The sequence below is a fragment of the Panthera onca genome, chromosome A1, assembly GCF_046562875.1.
Source record: "Panthera onca isolate mPanOnc1 chromosome A1, mPanOnc1 haplotype 2, whole genome shotgun sequence".
Taxonomy (NCBI): Eukaryota; Metazoa; Chordata; class Mammalia; order Carnivora; family Felidae; genus Panthera; species Panthera onca.
In genome coordinates this window covers 37112209-37133813 of record NC_138339.1, presented here as the reverse complement: position 1 = coordinate 37133813, position 21605 = coordinate 37112209, and the positions used below count along the sequence as shown (strand labels likewise).

The following is a 21605-nucleotide window of genomic DNA, read 5'->3' as shown; positions in this document are numbered from 1 at the left end:
TTACTAGGTTTTCATATACTATCAGTGGGTGATTATAAATTCAGATTGGCAGTTCACATCTTTGTTTAATGTAAAATTGTAGACCATTCAGTTTCATAAAAACATGTTTCCTTAGTTTTGAGGAGCTTGAGAACCATTGATTTGTAGATTGCTCAGTTACATTTCTTATGATTACTTAAAGCATTTATACTGTCATGGGTGACATATGTTCCTCTTATTTGCATCTCTTTTTTATTAGCAGTGCCTCATTCAACACTCTGCTGGTCAGCAGTCTTGATGAAGGAGAGGGTGATACGCACAATTGTATTTAGGCACAATTTAAACAATGAGGAATAAAGAAGACTCCCCACACCCATCATTGTAACATTAATCACCTAAGGACAGATTCTATAAAGAAAACCTATTCTCCAACCTATTTTTACCATTTCCCTGGCGATTATACAAGTTAGAATTTCTTTCCTAGTCATTACTAATTATTTTTCCCTTCCTCATCTTTACAATTCATACATCCAGCAAGTGCCCAGTTATCTTTTATACTTTCTGTTGCCAAACAAAAAAGGGAAGAACAACACAAAACCAAAAATCTGCTCAAATGACTAAAAGAAAAAATAAATGAGTAAAAGTAATCTTTGTTGATCAGTCTACATCTCTAGTGTAAGTATATTCCATAATATATCCTTTGAGGTCAATAAGAAGAAACTGATTCCACCATGGAGCTGGTGGCTGTCTTTTTATTGCTTTGCTTATGTTCTTTTGTTTTAATTTTCTTTACCAAGTCATTCACATCCTTAAAACTTAACATTTCTAAATTCAGTGTTCACTTTGATTCTGTTACCGGTGAGTAGTAAATTTCTTAGGAAATTTGTCCTACAAAACAAACAAAAACAGAAAAAGAGTCATAAATAGGGACATCAAACTGGTGGTTGCCAGAGGGGTGGGGCGTGGTGGGGAAAATGGGCAAAATGGGTAAAGGGAAGTAGGAGGTACAGGATTCCAGTTTGGGCATGGAATGAAAGGTCCAGCATAGGGAATATAGTCTATGATACTGTAATAGTGTTGCATGGTGTTAGATGGTAACTACACATGTGGTAAGCATAACATATAGACTTATCTGATCACTGTGTGATGTACACCTGAAGCTAATGTAATATTGTGTGTCATCTGTGCTCCAATTAAAAAATAAATGGTTTCACGTTGTATGAAGCTAAAATTACATAAAGCAAATTATATTAATGAGAAAATGAAAGAAAGGAGAATTTGTCCTCAACTTGAATGAGTTTCTTTATTCAAACTCTTTCAGTAACATGTTTTTCTAAATATTTCTTAGTCCCTGAGATTCATGGAAAAAACAAACCATTGATCACTTACGTGGGGGATTCAACTGTCTTGATGTGTAAATGTCAACATTGCTCTCCTTTACATTGGACCTGGTACCATAGTAATGGGAGTGTGCAGGTAAGATCGTATTTCTTTGATCTGAAGAAAACAAAATGGAAACTTTTATTTCATAAATAATAAGATTACCAGCAGAATCAGAATTTCTAGGACCATTTGTACTTCTATTATCTTACTATTTAATATGTATTCATGAAGAAGAACAGTGATAAATGCCGTTGTCATTGAATGTTTTTAGCATATTACATTTTACGTCTGAAGATACTCTTAATGTTTCATTAACTGGTACTTTGTTTCTTAGATTTAGCGACTTAATTTAAATTTTTTGAAAGGAAGTTATAATTCGCTTTTAGTTGATGAGTTTAGAAATGACCCTAACAAAAAGATTCTCTTCTCTTATCATCCCATGAAAGTATCTAGAAAAAGTAGACAGTTTTCTTTTTCAGCTTCTGTCTCTGGAAACATTTGTGATAATATGCAACACAGTGGCGCCATTTGAGAAAAGAATAAAAATTTGGTAACTTAAACTTAGGTCTTGGGAGTGTCATTGGCCTTTCTTGGCCTTCCAGTATCCTAAGGGAAGCCAAAGACTTTACATTCCTGTTAAAGAATTAATGGCTGTTCAAAGAGCTGATAATAAGAAAAACATGAGCATTCAAAAAATCATTTCTCACTCTTTTCCTTCCTCCCAAATAGCCTCTAAGAGCAAGGAAATTTAGCACATTGTCCTCCAGGGGAACACCGTCTATTACTCTGCTACTAGTGAACGGTGAAATTAAAACAAGCTGTAATTCTAGGAGGGACAACATGAGACAGTGTAGACCTTACAATGAAATACTAAATTCCTTCTTAGACAAAATTGAAACTGCCATAGACTGTTGAAGAGAACCAGAGGAAGGACTTAAAAGACAGAGTGTCTGATTCTGTGGTGGGTTTGATTTTTCAGAGAAAGCTCCAAGTCACTTAGGAGTAAATTTAAACCAGTCACATTTCTGCTTATCTTCTCATTGGTGATTAGGAAAGGCAATCCTTTTGTGTGTGTAAATATTTTTTTAAGTATGTAAATTTATAAAGATAAGTATCAATTGTAGTACTTGAAATAGATAGCCTGATTTATTTATGTATATGGAATACTAGGGAAAAAATAACCTAAATCTGATGATATTAAACTCTCAGGATGTAGTCTGTGCCTCTCTTCATTTGCTATCGTAATTTTCTCTCAATTTGGTCCTCAGCTTGGGTCATATTAGGATGTGAGGAAAGTGTAAGGAAGAGGGTGCAGGTCAAAACTTTAAGTCAAGTGTTCTTTTTCAAAATGTAGACAAACCATCTGCATCAGAATCATCCGGGGTGCCTGTTAAACATGCATTACTGTGATTCATCAGTTCTGAGTTAGAGAGGGTTTCATTTGAACGTCACAGGCAGCTCTGTGCACAGGGAGCCAGGTTGCTAAAATTTTGGCGGGGTGGGGGGTGCAAATAATAAACTCACAGACAATTCTTTATCAGATAACCTCTAAGAATATTTGTATGCAGATTAGCACTTATCAAGCAGGGCAGTTGAGTGATAGTGCAGTGAAGGCATCAAATGGCCTGAGAATAAATTTTAATTTAAACGGGTTAAATAAATCAGCTCCACAGCAGTTTCATATGGCTCTTTAGAGGCTGGGGAAAATCCAGTGAATCCCAGAAGCCACCTTGCCTGATAAAGAAAGAAATTCAGATATGAGAAGACAGAAGGTGTGCAGACAAGAACATTTACCAGACTCACAGAGGATTTCTACCCTTCCCTCTATGTCAGCTTCAAAGGCCTGAAGATTTCACCCTCAGTTCCAGTCTGAGGACCTCCCGGTGCCAGGGGCCAGTGATCTTCCTTTATACAAATGATCAGATTTAATAGCTTCATTAGGGGCGCCTGGGTGGCTCGGTCGGTTAAGCGTCCGACTTCGGCTCAGGTCATGATCTCATGGTCTGTGGGTTCGAGCCCCGCGTCGGGCTCTGTGCTGACAGCTCAGAGCCTGGAGCCTGTTTCAGATTCTGTGTCTCCCTCTCTCTGTGACCCTCCCCCGTTCATGCTCTGTCTCTCTCTGTCTCAAAAATAAATAAACGTTAAAAAAAAATTTTTTAAAAAAATAGCTTCATTAATTCATTAAGTTCAATAGTTGATTTGATGTATGGGAGGGAGGAAGGACTTTAAACAGCTAGTTAGGGCTTAGAACATGTAACCCAGATGGCTGGAATTTTTGTGTAATTTTAATTCTGATATTTACCCACGAGCACCTATACACTATAGTTTCAAAGACTGAGTGCTTAGCACTTAAAATATCCCTTTCCTTTGCTACCTTTGGGAGAGCAAACTCTTGGACTCTGTTACTATGCCTTATACCTTTTGCTCAAACTAGATTATTTAGGATGTGTATCTTTTATGCAATATGATAGGAATGGCTTTTAATGTCTCCTCATGTTAGGTTCCTATTGATGTTCAAATGAGCGAGAAGTATGCGATCAATAGAACAAATGCTAATGAAACAAGGCTGAAGATAATGCAACTTACAGAGGACAATCAGGGATCTTACTGGTGCCATGCAGTATTCCAGTTAGGCGAGAGTGAAGAGCGCGTTCAACTTGTGGTGCTGAGTTACTTGGTGCCGCTCAAACCATTTCTTGGAATAGTTGTTGAGGTTGCTATTTTAGTGGCTGTTATTCTGCTTTGTGAAACATACACCCAAAAGAAAAAGAAGCACATAGGTAAGATTTCTTTTTTTTGGGTAATCTTCTCATGTTATGACTTAATACATTATAGTGGCTTTAGAGTTTGGGGGAAATGTCTAACTTTTGTTATTTGGAGTGGTATTTATGTTAATATTAATGGTGAAAGTACTATGAATTTATACTGATAGACTTTCTGTTTCAACTTCCTAAAATATTTTAGTATGAAAATATACTTTTTTCCCCCTTTTTCTTTGGTGTTGCTGGTACCTAAACACCAATTAGGTGATATGTGGTTTGGTACTGGAATATTAGTAAGTCCCTTCGTAGCTTAACATAGAAGATCTCAAAGACTGTCTTTCAGTTAGATAACACGTTTCAAAAATATTTTATCAAACATTCTGGAGTTCTTATAAAAGAGACATTTTCTGGTCAGTTTTCTATTTTTGTAGCATGTATCTTACAGATTACAGGTTGAGAAGCCAATGGTCCCCTAAGAAAATGTATCTTACATTCTATATACTTTTCTGATTTTGTACTAAATTTTTGTTAACTTAAATAATTACAAATTAGTCAGCCCTATTTTGAAAATCCAAGACACTAGACTATGCCTGATCAGAGATTGGAGGAGGAGCGCCTGGATGGCTCAGTCAGTTGAGCATCTGACTTTGGCTCATGTCGTGATCTCACGGCTCGTGAGTTCGAGCCCCACGTCCGGCTCTGTGTTGACAGCTCAGAGCCTGGAGCCTGCTTCAGATTCTGTGTCCTTCTCTCTCTCTGCCCCTCCCTCTCTCATGCTCTGTCTCTGTCTCTGTCTCTCTCTCTCAAGAATAAATAAAACATTTAAAAAAATAAAATAAAAATTTTTAAAAATTGCAGTTGAGGTCTAGAGAGCAGGGAAAAGGGAGAACATGATCGATGTGGAAGTGTCTTGTGTGGTATGTCTCTCTTTCATTCCAAAGAGAGAAAACTGCACAAATGCATTTTTAACTTGGGGAAAGTTGAATTCAACATACGTGATCCGTAAGAATAACAAACCAATCTTAATAAATTCTTCTTTTGCTGCACAGATGATGGGAAAGAATTTGAACAAGTTGAACAGCTGTAAGTATTATTTTTTACAGATTAATTTTCACTTGAGTAAAATACAGACAAGTATGAAATTGAATATAAAAGTTTGCAGGTGAAAAAACAAAACCCACAAGTGTAACATCATGCAGGTGTTATTTTCTGTACACATCTGTGTTGTGGGGAGGCTTGCCTGCAAGGGAGCCTCCCCTCCTCCCTCCACCACTCACTTTTACCTCTCTGTGCTTCGGTTTTCTCCTCAACAAAATGGCTTTAATGATAGCATTTGCCGTACAAGGCTTTTGGACCAAATGCTTAGCCTAGGCTTTGATGCACAGGGGTGTTCAATAACCATAAGGAAGTATTATTGTGTAAAGTAGTATTTCTCAAACTTGGCTATATCTTTGGTTACTTAGGATGCTCCTTAAAAATATAATTGCTCAGGGGGCGCCTGGGTAGCTCAGTCAGTTAAGTGTCCGACTTCAGCTTGGGTCATGATCTCACAGTTTGTGAGTTGGAGCCCCGCATCGGGCTGTGTGCTGACAGCTCAGAGCCTGGAGCCTGCTTCGGATTCTGATTGGCTGTTATCTTGCAGGTCTCAAAACAGCACACAAGTTACAGTCATATACCCAAGTCCTCACTCATGTTGGGCGAGAAGCAGTTCTCCCTCTGCATAAAATAAACAGGACTTGGTTACGGTCATCTATGGCAATAGTTCTTCTCTAAGCAATGGTATAAAAAAAAAATCAACATTATGAGTAAAACATTTTTGGGAAAAATGAATTGTCTGTATTGACCTTTCACATTTTAACCTGATGGCCACGGTATAGATGGTGTACTGACTTGATTTGATGTAATGTAAATATCTAGCGGTTTTCTTTTTTGTTTTCTATACAGGAAATCAGACGATACCAATGGTGTAGAAAATAATGCCCCCAGGCACAGAAAAAATGTAAGTTACTTCCAAAGGATATTCCAAATAAAAGGAAAAATTCATATACACAGACTCTTATTCCAGCTACTCTTTTTAGTTTCATACAAACCTAATCATTTACTATGTGCTTGAATATGGTTGTTTACAATATTATAGAAGAAAATTTATAGTTCTGCAAGAATAAATGACATCTTTTTTCTACCATAGAACAAGTAGCAACAAACCTAAAAGTAAATCTATTGCACTGTGTGTATATATATATATCACCATGGGCTAGCTAGTTCCTTTTACTACTTTTCATATAGTCTTGTTTTTTTTTTCTATCATAGGTTTTCTGGATCTTCCTCTTTTATTCTCATATACTGCCATATATTTGGTGCTATGAACAAATCCATATTAGCTTATTTTCTTTACTGATTAGAATCCAAATTTTCATAGTTCATCAACATTTTTTCCACAGTATTTAGGATGGATACTGTTGGTTTTGGCAATGGTTTGGATCACTCCTTGCTAGCACTTTTTGCTTTGCTAGAGTGATAAGTAGTTCTAGAATGATTAGGACATGCTAATTATGTTTCATTATGCTTTATTTAACTCAGGAATCTGTGAGCCATTGAGAGCGAAACATCGTGTCAAGAGTCATGGGAACATGTGCAGTTTGTATTTCAGCTTTATTTATGCTTCCTATTAAGAACATCTGAATTTTTATTTTTAAAAGGATGAAAAGTTTATGCAATATATTGCTCAGCAGTAGCTTTGTAATAATATATGTATGTGGGATCTAAAGATATATTTTCAGTCTGCAGTTATTTTTACATTAAAGCAAGGTAAATTATATTAAATATGTTCTATGAGCTATAACCTAGGATAATTAATTTCATCCTGGTCATCAAAGGATGCACAGAACAGATACCAGCAAAACCAGTTAATACTACACAGAACTAATGTCATTCAAGACCTGTTTATAACCAAAGAATTCATTAAAGAGAAAATCTTCGCCATTTGCCTTAAAAAGTTGTTTTTTTCTAATCATGCTTACTACGTATAGAAATATTTGTAATAATTTTCATGTAAGGTTCGTCCTCTGTCACACTGGAAAAAAACCATCTTCACTAGGAAATGAATACTTTCTGCCTTTACTAACAATTCACAATCGCCACAAGAAAAACATACTTTTCCTCCACAAATAGCAGTTTAAGGCAAGGAAATATAACCATATACTTGCCCCAAATCTCCCATCACCACAAAAAAAGCCCATTTCCCGACCTTTGTTTCACTCCTCTCCACTGCTTTCAGACAGCAGGCAAAAGTGACTCTTAGTCTTTATGCGGAGCATTTTTTAAATGCCATGGGTTTGGGATTTCATAAGTTACACCTGGGCTGATGCTGTAGGCTATAGGTCCATATAGTCATAATATAGCACTGCGACAGGGTTCTGTAGAAGCACTGCTTCTGTGATTCATGGTTTCCTGGTATCTTTGACTTGGTGCCTGGTGCCCTGATACTCATGGGTAGCTAAATATCTAAAAAGGCTTTGCTAGTGCTTTCTAGTCACGATTCCTTTGTTTGAAACCCAGAGGTACTAAAGTATTTCTTCTCTGTTGTTGTAAATGCCGTAGACTTTTCTTCAAAATTAGAATGGTTCCGTTGGTGTGTATAACTGAAATATTTCATAAAATCACTTTAACTAAATCAAATGAAATAGATCATGAAAAATTGTCAGTGGCTTTGAGTGGACTATTAAAATCATACTGCAGGACACTAGACTGTGTTGAAGATGATGATGTGAAGCATCAGTGTCCCTAGTGCTGGTGGGTCCAGTATAGCAGCCATCAGAACAAGCAGAAGCCAAGAGGGAAGAGTTGGGACGGTGACAAGAAACCCATGATTTCTGGTGACTAGGAGACTCACATTTGGAGAAGAGGAGTTCAGTGATTTGTAATAATAATAATAATAATAATAATAATAATAATAATAACTTCTAGAAATTTACATTGTGTCCTGGCTGAGAAAATAATAAAATTGTGTTAATGAAAATTGGAGTTTATATGGCATCTTAACTAATGTTAAAAGTATTACTAATAGGAGTAATACACATAAAGTCGTGACTTAGAAGCTGCTCATTGTTTTGTTGCAGAGTATTTTGTGTAAAGCATGTTAACTACACATACACGTTTTATTGAACTAGATATCCCTTAAGTAATGGCATATTTTATTTCGTTCTTAGTCTCAGAGCCATAAGCCTTGCATTGTTTTGGTTTAATTCAGTATTTGATAAAATTCTCTTGGATGGTATCTATATGATGGCAGACAACCAATCAGGTCACTTAATTAATATAAACAATTTGAATTCAGTGAAAAATGAGACCTATTATTTGACTAAGTACAATTCAAAATGGTATATTTATGATTGGCATATACAAAACAATTTGTAGCTCATAGGCAGTATGCATCCTTACGTTTTGCAACACTATTTAGGCTAAGATATTTTTCAAGCAAGAAAAATTGCTGCCCCTTGGTAATCTGAAATGTTTAAATAGTAAGTTGAATTTTTAAGGGTCGATGCTTGCTATTTTTCCTAGCAAAGGCAATTCATTTCAGTGACTTTAAGCAGAAAAAGTACTCAGAAAATTAAAGTTGAGTTTTGGCTTTTTAGATCCTCTCTGGAAGAACTTCTGGAAAATTACTTCAGACTCTTAGATTAAAAATGGAAGGCTTCCATTAACTAACCTCATGTGGAAGATAGATGGATTAACTCATAATAACCAATTGTAAATTGGCTGAAAATTCTAAGCAAGCAGAAAAGCTGATGTAGGAAAACTGCTCTATGTTTATATATTAGACATGTTGGGAAGTTCTATTAATCTTTCCAGCTAACAGGGTTTTGCAGAATAAGTAGATTTAATGATGTCTTAAAATTCCCAGATACTTTCATATTCAGTTTATGCTCTAATGTAAATCTTCTCCCCCATTGTATCTGTCTCTTTTTTCTCAGCATCTAGGTACTCAGGCCAAAACCCAGAGCTCATTATGACATTTTCTTCTCCTCTATTAACTAATACTCATTATTAATGAATCTGTTTCTTTACCCTTCTCAGTAGTTCACTAATCCACCCATTGCCTTCCCCACCCCACCCTCACCACTGCAGTAGCAAGGGCTTGGCTTTCCTTCTTCTGTCTCATCTTCTGTTAGTCCATTTTTTGTACTGCTGCCCGACTCATCTTTCTAAAACACAGATCTCGCTATGCTAACTTAATATGGCAGCTTCCATTCTGCAGACTCACCTTTGATATTCCTTTTATTTATTTTTTTAAGTTTATTTGGAGAGAAAGAGAGCATGTGCTCACGCACCTGTGTGTGCAGGGGAGTGGCAGAGAGGAAGGGAGAGAGAGAATCCCAGCGCAGAGCCCTACACAGGGCTTGAACTCACAAACTGTGGGATCATGACCTGAGCCGAAATTCAGAGTCGGAGACTCCACCGACTGAGCACCCAGGTGCCCATTTCTTAATACTGCAGTTTTCCAAGTTGCTAATCTCTCCCCAGTGTCTTGATTTAGCCTTGATATGCAGAGACCCGGTGCAGAATGCTGTCCCCCACCCTGTGCTCCTTCCATGGACTGGCCCGAGTTTAGCTTTCAAAATTTTAATCTGATGTTATTTCCTGGTAGATCTTTCACACCCAGTGGAATATATACCATGTTATTTCATCAAATAACTCCACATTTCTTTGTGTTTATTACCCTGTAACATCTGTCTTCTTCCTGTGTCCTGTACCTAACCTACCACAGAGAGGGTGCATTAGAGATGTCACAAAATGTGTGTTGAATAGGTAAATGTATCAGTAAAAATCAAGTTTCATAAATTTGTAGTTATTTTTAGAACAATCTAAATTGTGACATCAGAATTAAAACACATTATTTTAACAGAGGTAAACAAGGTTTTGAGTCAATGGTTTCTTCTATTACTTTGAAAACTACACAGTAATAGAGTCAAAAGCGTCATCAGATTTTCATAATGTATTAATATCTAGTGAGTGAAGAGAGCTCTGATTCCTAAACTGCTATACAAGGTATGCCCCCTTCAATTTATTTAAAATTCCTATTGTCCTCTATTTTTCATGGACAGTTGGAATATTAACCCTATTTTTATCTTTTATTTTAATGAGATAATGTATTGAATTTAAATATAAACAACTTTAGCACTTATAGCCTTTGCATGGTGCTGTAGTGTCCCCCGCCCCCGCCCCCCCCCACCTCATTTCTCATTTCTCTTCCCCACCAATACCTTATAGTACTTTAGAGTATCTCGGAATCCCATTCAAAATTTTATCTTAAATAAAAATTTTTAAAGAAAGGTTTCATTGTTTGGTTTTGATCACTGAAGATTTGTCTTTAATCAAATTCATGAAAGAAAAAAAATGTCAGTTCCGCTCACTTATTCCCTAGGTCTTCATCTTTGAGGCATTTAAATAGATTTATACAAGACGGTTACTGAATATTTACTATACTTCCTTACAGAAAATGCACTTTTCTAATTGAAAAAGGCTATGCAGTCAGTGAATTAGGGGACTTACTCCCTATTACCCTTGTTCATCTTCAGGTGGGAGTGAGTTCAAGTATGTGTTGCAGTATTAGTTAAAAGGCACAGGTGTGCCTGGGTGGCTCAATCGGTTAAGTGTCCAACTTCGGCTCAGGTCATGATCTCACAGTTCTGCATCGGGCTCTGTGCTGACAGCTCAGAGCCTGGAGCCTGCTTCGGATTCTGTGTCTCCCTCTCTCTCTGCCCCTCCCCCACTCAGGCTCGCTCTCTCTCTCTCTCTCTCTCAAAAATAAATAATAAACATTTAAAAAAAGGCACAGTGACCTACTTAAAGCATGCTCTGAGTTAATATTTATTGGATGAATGAAAAATAGATGAATGACTCAATTATGTTGGAATCTTAAATTATACATATTTACATAATATCTACTTTGATTCTGATTAATTAACTTTGACTCTATCCTATCCAGAGAAAAAGAAAACTGAAACTGCCTATGTTCAATTCTGTGGTCTTTAGGAATGTATTTGCACTGAATCTAGATGGTCAATTACATGCCAAATTGAGTTCCTCATTAAGAATATATAAATTTCATTAAATAATAAAACCTGACATTTGTCGAGTGCTTAGCATGTGACAGGCACTGTGCTGAATGCTTTGACATGTGTTGCCTCCTTGAATCCCTACATCACATCCTTATGCTACAGGAAATATTACCATTTGCTGTATTAGAGATGAGAAACCCAAAACCTGGGGAGACGGTGTTTGGAGCTGGGATGGAAATTCAAGGAGTCCTTCTCAGGAGTCTTCGTTTAACAACCATGTTGAACATCTTTAGCCCCTACTTACATGCGTCTTAGAAAATGAGGCTATTATCTATATCAAGTATCTTTTAAAAAAATTTTTATTTTCTCAGATGGTCAGTTAAAGAAGTTCCACAATCTTATCCTCAAGGCTTATAGGATCTGTGCTGTGTCCCTATGAGTGGTGCTGGGGAATCATGACCCTTCTGTTCCTTTGGAGAGTCCTTCTTCCCACCTCCCCCTATTTTTACTCCTCAGTAGTTAGTGTGAACATTAGCTTTATCATCCAAACACTGAGAATGAAAGAAAGCATATGTATCATTTCACCAGGACAACAGACAGAAAATGGACCTGTATGGTCACATTTTTCGTCTGCAGGGAAGAACTAAGTACTTTATGGATATTCTAGCCTAGGCATAGCAGTAACATGTATAGCAAGTTTGAGTGATAAATTCAAGGTCAGGGAAAGAACTATCTTTAGAAAATGCCAGGTGAGAGTCACTATAGACAAATACCTATTCTGAGACAATTTAGTAAGTTTAAAGATTTATTACTTTCCAAAGGTAATGTGATTAAAATTTATTATAATTCAAAAGTATGATTCACAGTTGTGAGAGATGTTGGAAAAGAAAGTCATGTTTTTGATAACCTGTGAAATGAATTGGGCAATTCTTTGGATCTGCTTATCTTCGTGATTAATGTATCATAATAATATCTGTGATTGTCAGTGAATCAGGAATGCCTCATTATGCTTTTATAATAAAATTTACTTACAAAATTGGTGAAGATTACTCATGAATAGCATTGTCAAAATTACTTTTAATCACGTGATTAACTTGGAACATCTATGTTTCTTACTCTCTCATTTTCCAAATAAGAAAATGCTAGGAAAACTTGTTTACAGGATATTGGTTAAAATCTTATATTATTTTGGTGTGTTACCTATTATGGTTCAGAACTTTTGCTCACAAAAATTGATTTTGCTATTTAATTTGTACTGTACTTCAGGGAAAGCACAAATTCTCATTTTTCTATGTTTTATTTGATAAATGGAAATATTAGACATATTACATATGAAATTAACTATAATGTTATTTAATGGCACAAAAATATCACAAAATATGATTTATATTAACAGCTTTTGTATCTCTTAAGATAAAAATTTGACCATAAACTTTACTTTTTTTTTTTAAATCAAGGACCATGGATTTATGATGACATATTTCCTAATAATTTTAATATTTTCTCTTTTTTTAGCATACGTGTCTAAATTTCCATTAATGCCTTTCTGATTTATGTAAATAGCACAGAAAATGTCTATATTGGAATGTTTAAAGACAGCTTTTTGTTGCATATAACTCAAAGAGTGTACTTAATATGCAATTAAATTCAATAAAATTTCCTCCAAATTAAGGATTTAAGTGAGTATTAGAAAATATATTTTTGGGCACCTGGGTGGCTCAGTTGGTTAAGTTCCACAACCAACTGGTCATGATCTCACAGTTTCTGTGATGGAGCTCCTCATTGGCATGGAGCCTTCTTGGAATTCTCTCTACCTCTGTCTCTCTCTCTCTCTCTCTCTCTCTCCCTCCCTCTCCTTCTCCCTCTCTCTCTGCCCCTCTCCTGCTCTCTCTTTCTCTCTCTCAAAGTAAATAAACATTTTTAAAAAAGAAAATATATTTTCAATTTTCAATAGAAAAAACTGATTTTTTTCCCTTTCATTATACTCATGGGAAGTTTGGTAAAACAATTCATCCTTCTCAAGAGAGCCCAACAAAAAAGTGTGCCTTGAGCTGGTTAGCTCCTGCTGGGAGAGGGAAAGGGGGAGCTGTTTAGTGGGTATAGAGTTTCAGTCCTACAAGATGAAAACTTCTGGAGATCTGTTTTACAACAATGTTAATATACTTAATGCTACTGAACTGTACATTTAAACATGGTTAAGGTGGCAAATATTCTTTATGGTAATTTTATTACAATTTTTTAAGAGTTTTATTTATTTTGGAAAAGAGTGCACACATGAGTGGGGGAGGGCAGATAGGGAGTGAGAGAGAGAGAGAATCCCAAGCAAGGCTCTGCACTGTCAGCACAGAGCCCGGCACGAGGCTTGAACTCATGAAATGCGAGATCATGACCTGAGCTGAAACCAAGACTCAGACACTTAACCGCTGAGCCAACTAGGCTCCCCTTATTATAATTTAAAACAACAAAAAAAAAGAGTGATAGAATGAAAAAAAAATAACCTATAAATCCTTTAGCAGAAAAAGTAAAATAATATCTTTGGAACCTAGGGCTTGGTATAAGCGAGTATAGGCATGACATCAAAAAAGCAATCCATGAAAGAAAAAAATTATACTTTATCAAAATTTAAAAGTTTTACTCTGCAAAATATCCCCTTAGGATAAAAAAACAAATGTATCCAGGGGCACCTGGGTGGCTCAGTCGGTTGGGCGTCCGACTTCGGCTCAGGTCATGATCTCACCGTCCGTGAGTTCGAGTCCCGCATCAGGCTCTGGGCTGACAGCTCAGAGCCTGGAGCCTGTTTTGGATTCTGTGTCTCCCTCTCTCTCTGACCCTCCCCTGTGCATGTTCTGTCTCTCTCTGTGTCAAAAATAAATAAATGTTAAAAAAAAATTTTTTTTTAAAGACAAATGTATCCTGACAAAGGATTCATATTTGGAATATATAAAGAACTCATAAAACTCAGTAGTAGAAACAAAAAGAAAAAATACAATCAGAAAATGAGCAAAAACCACAAAGATATTTCAGCAAAGAGGATATATAGAGGGCAAATAAGCACATACAAACATGTTCGACATCACTAGTCACTAAGGAAATGCAAATGAAGAGCTATTGCTATGTACATATGAGAATAGTGGAAATAAAGAATTTTGACGATACCAAATGCTGGCAAGGATGCACAGAAATGAGATCTCACCTACATTGCTTGTGGAGATGTATAGACATTTTGGTGTAGCAGATTCTTAACGATAGTAAACACTCCTTATCTGAGCAATCACATTCGTAGGCACTTATGTCCGAGAAATGAAAACGTATGTTGACACAAAATACTGTACATGACTGTACATAGCAGGTTTAATTATAATAGCCTCAAATTGCGAGCAACCAAAATGACTATTTAAACAAATTGTACTACATTCAAACCACAGAATATTACTCAGCAATAAAAAGGAACAAACTATTAATACATGTAAACCAGTTGGATTTCAAGGACTTTATGCCATCTCAAAAAGTATGATTCCATTTATATGACATTCTCAAAATAACAAGATTATAGAGATGGAGAATGAATTCATGTTTCTTAAGGGTTAGCCATGCTGGAAGAGGGCACAGATGTAATTACAAAGAGATAGCATTCGGGAGACCTTTGTGATAATCCGTTAGTTTTGTATCTTGGTGGTTGTGTGAATCTACATATGTGAAAAAGGCATTGAACTTTACATACACGTTATACCAATGCCATTTTTTTTTCTTTTGATATTGTACTACATTACCTAAGGTATTACCTTTGGGGGAAATAGGATTAAGGGTAAATGGGACTTCTCTGAACTATCTTTGCAATTTCCTATGAATCTATAATTTTTTCAAACTAAAATGTTTAAGAAAATGTTTGAAATGGTTGAGTAGGCTAGGCATTAAATGATTAGATTCTGAAAAGAATATGGTAGAAATGTTTACTTTTTAATTATAGGTTCAGGTAGAAAATCAACCTAAAAGGTCAGCTCAAAGCTGGTGAAAAAGTAAAGAGTAGGGATGGTTACAAACCGATGAGCTAAGATTGTAATTTCTTATCTGATGGTCCTGGCCAGGAAAAAAGAAATCCATTTCTTATTCTTGTTTAAATGTCAATGCAAGTTTATAAGTTTCTTCCCATCATTGATTGTTGACAATATTTATGTACAAACTTGAGAAAGATCATCTGAGCATAAGAACCTTTATTCTGAGCTATTGTATCTATGTAAGAAATGGAAATTATATTAAATCTCTCATTGTACCTAACCATATGTGAGCAATTTAGCTTTATGCTAACAACAACAACAAAGTTGCATTATTTTGGAAATAAATCCGTAATCAAGGAGGTTGAATCGAAACCTTTTACGTTTATAAAATATATCTGCACATGCAAAATAATAGTAAATATTCATATTCACATCATCTCCCTATCATAACTATATTAACTCATATTTGTTTCTTTAAATAGGGGTGTGGAGCCATTATTGTTGCTACCATGGGGAGCAGGAGATAAGGGTGATCAGTCAGGGTTCCCAGTGATTTGCAGTGTCAGGGGACAGTTTGTGCATAGAGATCGCATTTGGCAGTATGTGTTTACAAGGGAGGCAGACATCTGCCTCTCATGACACCTTGAGCCAGCCTATTTACTCTTCTAGATTAGGTAGCTCAGGAAGCATTAAAATTCTATGCTTTTGGAAACATTCTATGTTTTCAAAACTTCTGAAATTCTGAAACTCATAATCAAATTACATTTTAATTTTGCTCCTAGTAAAGCCCTGAAGTTTCTTGAGTTGGGGCAAAGAAAACCTTTAGTTAAATATAAAATAAGTCAGCGTAATGCATTATAACAAATAAGTATATTTCATCTAAACAGAAGCCAAGGGTGCTTTTTATTTTTATTTATTTTTTTAATATACATCCAAGTTAGTATATAGTGCAACAATGATTTCAGGAGTAGATTCCTTAATGCCCCTTACCCATTTAGCTCATACCCCCTCCCACAACCCCTCCAGTAACCTACTGTTTGTTCTCAATATTTAAGAGTCTCTTATGTTTTTGTTACCCTCCCTGTTTTTATATTATTTTTGCTTCCCTTCCCTTCTGTTTTTTCCTTTCTATTTTGTATCTTAAAGTCCTCATATGAGTGAAGTCATATGATATTTGTCTTTGACTGACTAATTTCGCTTAGCATAATACCTTCTAGTTCCATCCACATGGTTGCAAATGGCAAGATTTCATTCTTTTTGGTTGCTGAGTAATACTCCATTGTAAATATATACCACATCTTATCCATTCATCCATCAATGGACATTTGGGCTATTTCTATACTTTGCCTATTGTTGATAGTGCTGCTATAAACACTGGGGTGCATGTGTCCCTTCGAAACAGCACACCTGTATCCCTCAGATAAATACCTTGTGGTGCAATTGCTGGGTCATAGGGTAGTTCTATGTTTAATTTTTTGAGGAACTTCTATACTGTTTTCCAGAGTGGCTGTACCAGTTTGTATTCCCAGGTTTTGTTTTGTTTTGTTTTTAAATGTTATAAAAGTACATGAAGAGATGATAGAAATGATGTAAATCTATTTATATAGGGGAAACCCACAATTAAGAAAATGAATCCTTAGCCATGAAAATTAGTCTTCTGATCTCACAACTATTAAGTAGTGTCTTGCTATTTTCTATCATATCATTTAGAGCTTAACAATTCATCATGAAAGTACACTTTGAGTTCATGACCCAAAAACTCGTCCATTAAAGTCAGTTGTAGAAAGAAATGGTAATGTTCTCTTGTGAAATAGCAGGAGACATCATCTCATTTTGGGCTCTTGGTCTGACTTTCCACCATGTGAAATTTATCTGTCATTCTTACTTTTCTGTTTTAATCATAGGGATTTGCCAAAAGTACTAATTCCTTTGTATCTGTGTCCCTACCATTGTGCACGCAGACTAAATGGGCTCTGATTACTTGTGATAATATGTTTCACAAAAGCAATCAGTGTCCATAGGATTGAGCTTAGACTGGAAGCTTCTCAGCCCAAAAGAGAGCTATTAGAAGACAGGAGCTGAAAGGTCTTGTGTTGGGCTGACTTGAGAAAGAATGTGGCCAAAGGAATGAACTAGGACAGTTGAATTTTTGCAAAATCCTGGGAGCCATGGAAAAATGTTTTACTTTCAGGAGCTTTGAGCCATTGAGATCATAAATAGGAACTTACATGTTCATCTTCTATCAATTTCCCCTTCATACCACACATAATAGAATGCAGTGGAGTTTACTAAGTGTTATCTGGCAAAACCGTTGCCTACCCATATCTAGTGAGGAACAAAGTTAGGTTATTAGCCAGCACTTTCCTTTGCCTTAGCCTCAGAAATCCAAGAAGTTGCATTTTGGGGAAAGAAGTGAAGGTATTTAGAGAGGTCATAATTTGAAGCTAGTTTATTTTCTCAGAATTAGGTCACAGTTGGGCTGAGAGGAAAGGGCCCGAATTATCCCCAAGTCTCTTTCCAGGTTCTTTACCCTCAATCTTAGTTTTATGTGTCTTGAAAGATGGAATAGGAATTGCCAAAACGTGGGAAAGAACTTCGATGGAAGTTGTACAGAACATTCTTGTCACTTCCTTTCATCTCCTAGTTTGCAATACAGGCATACTGAAATTCTTCTTGCTCATTTTTTTTTAGCCTTCACTTGTCAAAGGCCCATAGCACCACATAAGATTCAATTAAATTTGTTATGACAGAAATTTTATGTATGTTATTTCATTCAAGTCATAGGAATGGCTGTAAATGCTGTTAGAAAGACTTGTTTATGCCTACCACAAGCCATTATTGAGGGCTTACTTTGCTCAGTAGTGTGCTTGCCACTGGGAATTCATGGGTGAAAGGAGCAGTTCCTAAAGAATTTATAGACTAGTGATGGGTGAAAAACTAAGAGCCAATTTTTGATAAAATATGAAAAATGGTTTATTCTCTGCTAAATAATTTCTGGGATATAAATAGAAAAGAGCACATAAAGGAGATTTTTATCTAGGTGGCCTTTGTTAAAATGGGATGATGGCTTTAGTGCAGTAATAAATAAATTCCTCACTACATAGAGAACATTTACCAAGATGTTACTATAAGCTTCACTACACTATAAGGAAATATAGCATAGAAAATATAATTCTTTCTTTTCAGTAATTTTTAAAGTTTATTTATTTTGAGAGAGAGAGAGAGAGAGCATGAGCAGGGGAGGGGCAGAGAGAGAAGGAGGGAGAGAAAATCCCAAGCAGGCTCCACACTGTCAGCACAGAGCCCAATGCAGGGCTTGAACTCCTGAACCATGAGGTCATGATGTGAGCCAAAACCAAGAGTCGGATGCTCAACCGACAGAGACACCCAGGCGTCCTGAAAATAATTTATAATTCTTACAGGGTTCAGCCCTGTACTGCAGAATGGTTACCAGACTCCTTTCCTGTGTGAATCCAGGCTGCCTTCACCAGTGGGAGAATTCCCACCATCTCACCTTCTCAGAGTCCTGGACACATGTCTGAAAAACGCTTAGAGAAAATGAAAGCTTTTGCACTTCTCAGCCTCTGGTGTACCTCTGGAGGCTCATTTTCTTCCTCAAGATTGACATCTTTCCAGTGTGATTGATGATAGAAATATCCACTGAGGGAAAATTCTACTCTTGTCCATAAAACAATCCCATAATAGTGTGAGAACGGTATATTTGCTGAATTTTGAATTGTATAATAGTAGATAATACTTGTGTCAAAACCAGTTCAGTTAACAACGGGGCACACCAAATTCATTGCATTTCCTTTTTGGTTTCTTCCTATCAAATAAAAAAAAATTACAACTAATCTTATGGCCTAATCTCACCAAACTTCTTATTTCTTGTGTGTCAAATGAAACCAACAACATAGTAATTCACCACGTAAGATTTTGAAGGCTCTTCAGGAAAACTTTAACAAACTCACCATCAAACAAAAAGTGCCCAGTGTCATATCAGCTTATGAGCCTAACTCTCTGGGTGTAATATATAGGATATGTACTTCATGACAATATAAGAATAGCAGATGGATGCCTAGATGTATAATCTGTCACTCATGCATTCATGTATATATTATATAACTGTGCCTGTAAGGGTTCAGGGTCTGGGAGATGGAGTGGCAAACAGAGTGAGGTGCTTACCTCATGGAACTTACCTTCTAATGGAGAAGACAGATAAATGAAAAGGCAAATAAAATATATATTAACTGGGATTAATAAATGCTATAAAAAAATAAAGCAAAGAAAGACTAACTTGTGCTTTTGTTTAAGGACAGTAGTTGGGAGGCTTTTCCGGAGGAGGTCTAAGCAGAGACCAGACTAAAGTTACATATATATCTGGGGAGAGCATGACAGGCTGAGGGACAGAAAGTACGCCGACCGAAAGATAATAATGTGCTTGATGTGTCAAAGGATCAGCAGGAAGTCCAGTATAGCTGAATGAGGATGAAGGGTAGGAAATGAGGGATAAAATTAGCCAAGCAATATGGAGGCCACAGAAAGGATTTTAATTTTAATCTCAGTCATATGAAACGTTAGAATTAGGTACAGCTGCAAGTGATGAAAAATTTATATTTAGAATAGCTTAAGAAAGACAGATGATTACTTCTCTTTCATATAAAGACATTAAGATATAGGCATCCCAGTTCAGCTTCAAAAAATTGTCAGGGGCATAGCTCCTTCTATCCTTAGGGGTCAGTCCTTCTCAGAATGTGGCTTTAGCCTCAGACCCAGATGGCTGAATGAGCCCCAGCCATCAACTCTGCATTTCAATGATCAGAAAGTACAAAGGAGCAAAGCAAATGCTTCTATTTATAAACTTATTTACTGAAAAGTGTATCTTAAGGCCACACCTAGCTCTGAGAGAAAGTAGAAAGTGTAGTTTTCATTCTAGACATTTGTGAATATATTGAGGGTTAAATTCTCAAAGAAGAATGGTAAATAGGTATTGGGGAAAATGAGTTGGTTCTGACACCAGGAGCCATTGGGTGGTGTTGAGCAGAAGCATGATACGATCTGATTTTCATTATTAAAAAATCACCTTGCCATGTAGAGAATGGAGGACGTAAGAAATGAAGCACGGAGACCAGCTAAAAATCAATAGTAGTAAACTAAACGTTATTAAGGTCACCTTAGTAATGGCTTTTAGATTTGTAGAGGTAGAGTTTACTTTGGAACAAGCCAAATACTAGTTGTTGGTGTTACTTCCCCAAGTTTCTCTTTGCTTGATTATTCACTTAATATTTGTTTCAAAATAATAGAAAGGTCAAGTGACAATATAGAAGCCTTCTTCTGTAACCTCAAATCTCCATGACAGGAAATGCTATCTGTATATTAAATATATAAACTTGTGCAAAACTTATGATAAGACATATTAATATATGTTTAGTGAAACATAGGTTTAGAGAAATAATTGAAATCAACGTTATTCACTGCAGAGCATAATCTCAGGACAAAGCATTTTGCCATCATTTTCTTGCTATGGTTTAGATGGACCAGATTTTGCAATATAATTTCTTCTTAGTATAAATCTCCTTCCAATGAGAAGCCAAACTCTAGTTGAAAGAATGAAAGAAAGAAGAGAGAAAGAAAAAAAAAAAAGTAACAGCCATCTTAATGGGAGGTCCTGGCCTGAAACCCAGCAAAGAAAGATAATCTGGTAAAGTTACTTACAGTTTTTACTGTTTTCCTGTAATTTTTCACATTAACCATTCCTACCAAATATATATATTTTTAACAATGTATGATTATTTTCTCCAAGGAGAGAAAAAGCATGCTTTGTTTCTGAACAAACATCTTCCAACTTGGCTGTGGAAATGCAGTTTGTGTTGTGCATGCTTGAAGCAAGGTGGAGAGAGAGAAAAATATGAAAAGGAAAAGAAGCCAGGATAGAAGTGATTATTTTTTTCATCAGCTAAAGAGCATTAAATTGCATTTCCTAAATGACTTGATGTGTTTGGTATCTTGCTGTCAAGGCCAGCTTTCTGTGTTGTGGTCTGATATGAGCAGTGGTAGAAAAATTCCACCAATTACAGATATTTACTACACCCCTTCAATGCAATCGTTGATTTGGGAAAGCACTACTTGAAAAAGCAGGCACACATAAAGAGGACACCAAAAGTCAGTTTTCCGGGGGGCAGCATGATGGATGGTACAGTGTCTTCCTATATAGAATAAGAATAAGAATGTTTCAGTATTTTCATGCTTCATTTTAGTATGCTTGGGAGCTTAACAGAATTATTTCAAGAAGTTCTTCAATAAATAAATGTGCCAAATCAGCAATAAACTTACACTATCAAGTTGGATTTATAAGGGCCATGGCCATATAAATCTACTTTAACTGGACTAGAACAATCCCCACATCTAAAAATGGTTAGGAA

The 21605-nt window shown here is 36.1% G+C and overlaps 1 protein-coding gene across 3 annotated transcripts in view; it reads left to right on the top strand.

Moving 5' to 3' along the window:
- EMB (embigin) overlaps positions 1-12867 on the top strand; it is a 49784-nt gene extending 36917 nt beyond the window's left edge. For all 3 annotated transcript variants that reach the window (XM_060634580.3, XM_060634579.3, XM_060634578.3), the window contains 5 exons: positions 1328-1455; positions 3863-4142; positions 5174-5207; positions 6069-6123; positions 6705-12867. In XM_060634580.3, coding sequence (XP_060490563.1) covers positions 1328-1455; positions 3863-4142; positions 5174-5207; positions 6069-6123; positions 6705-6722 — 515 coding nt within the window. In that variant the 3' untranslated portion in view covers positions 6723-12867. The remainder of the gene's footprint in view (positions 1-1327; positions 1456-3862; positions 4143-5173; positions 5208-6068; positions 6124-6704) is intronic.
- Positions 12868-21605: the final 8738 nt, after the last annotated feature.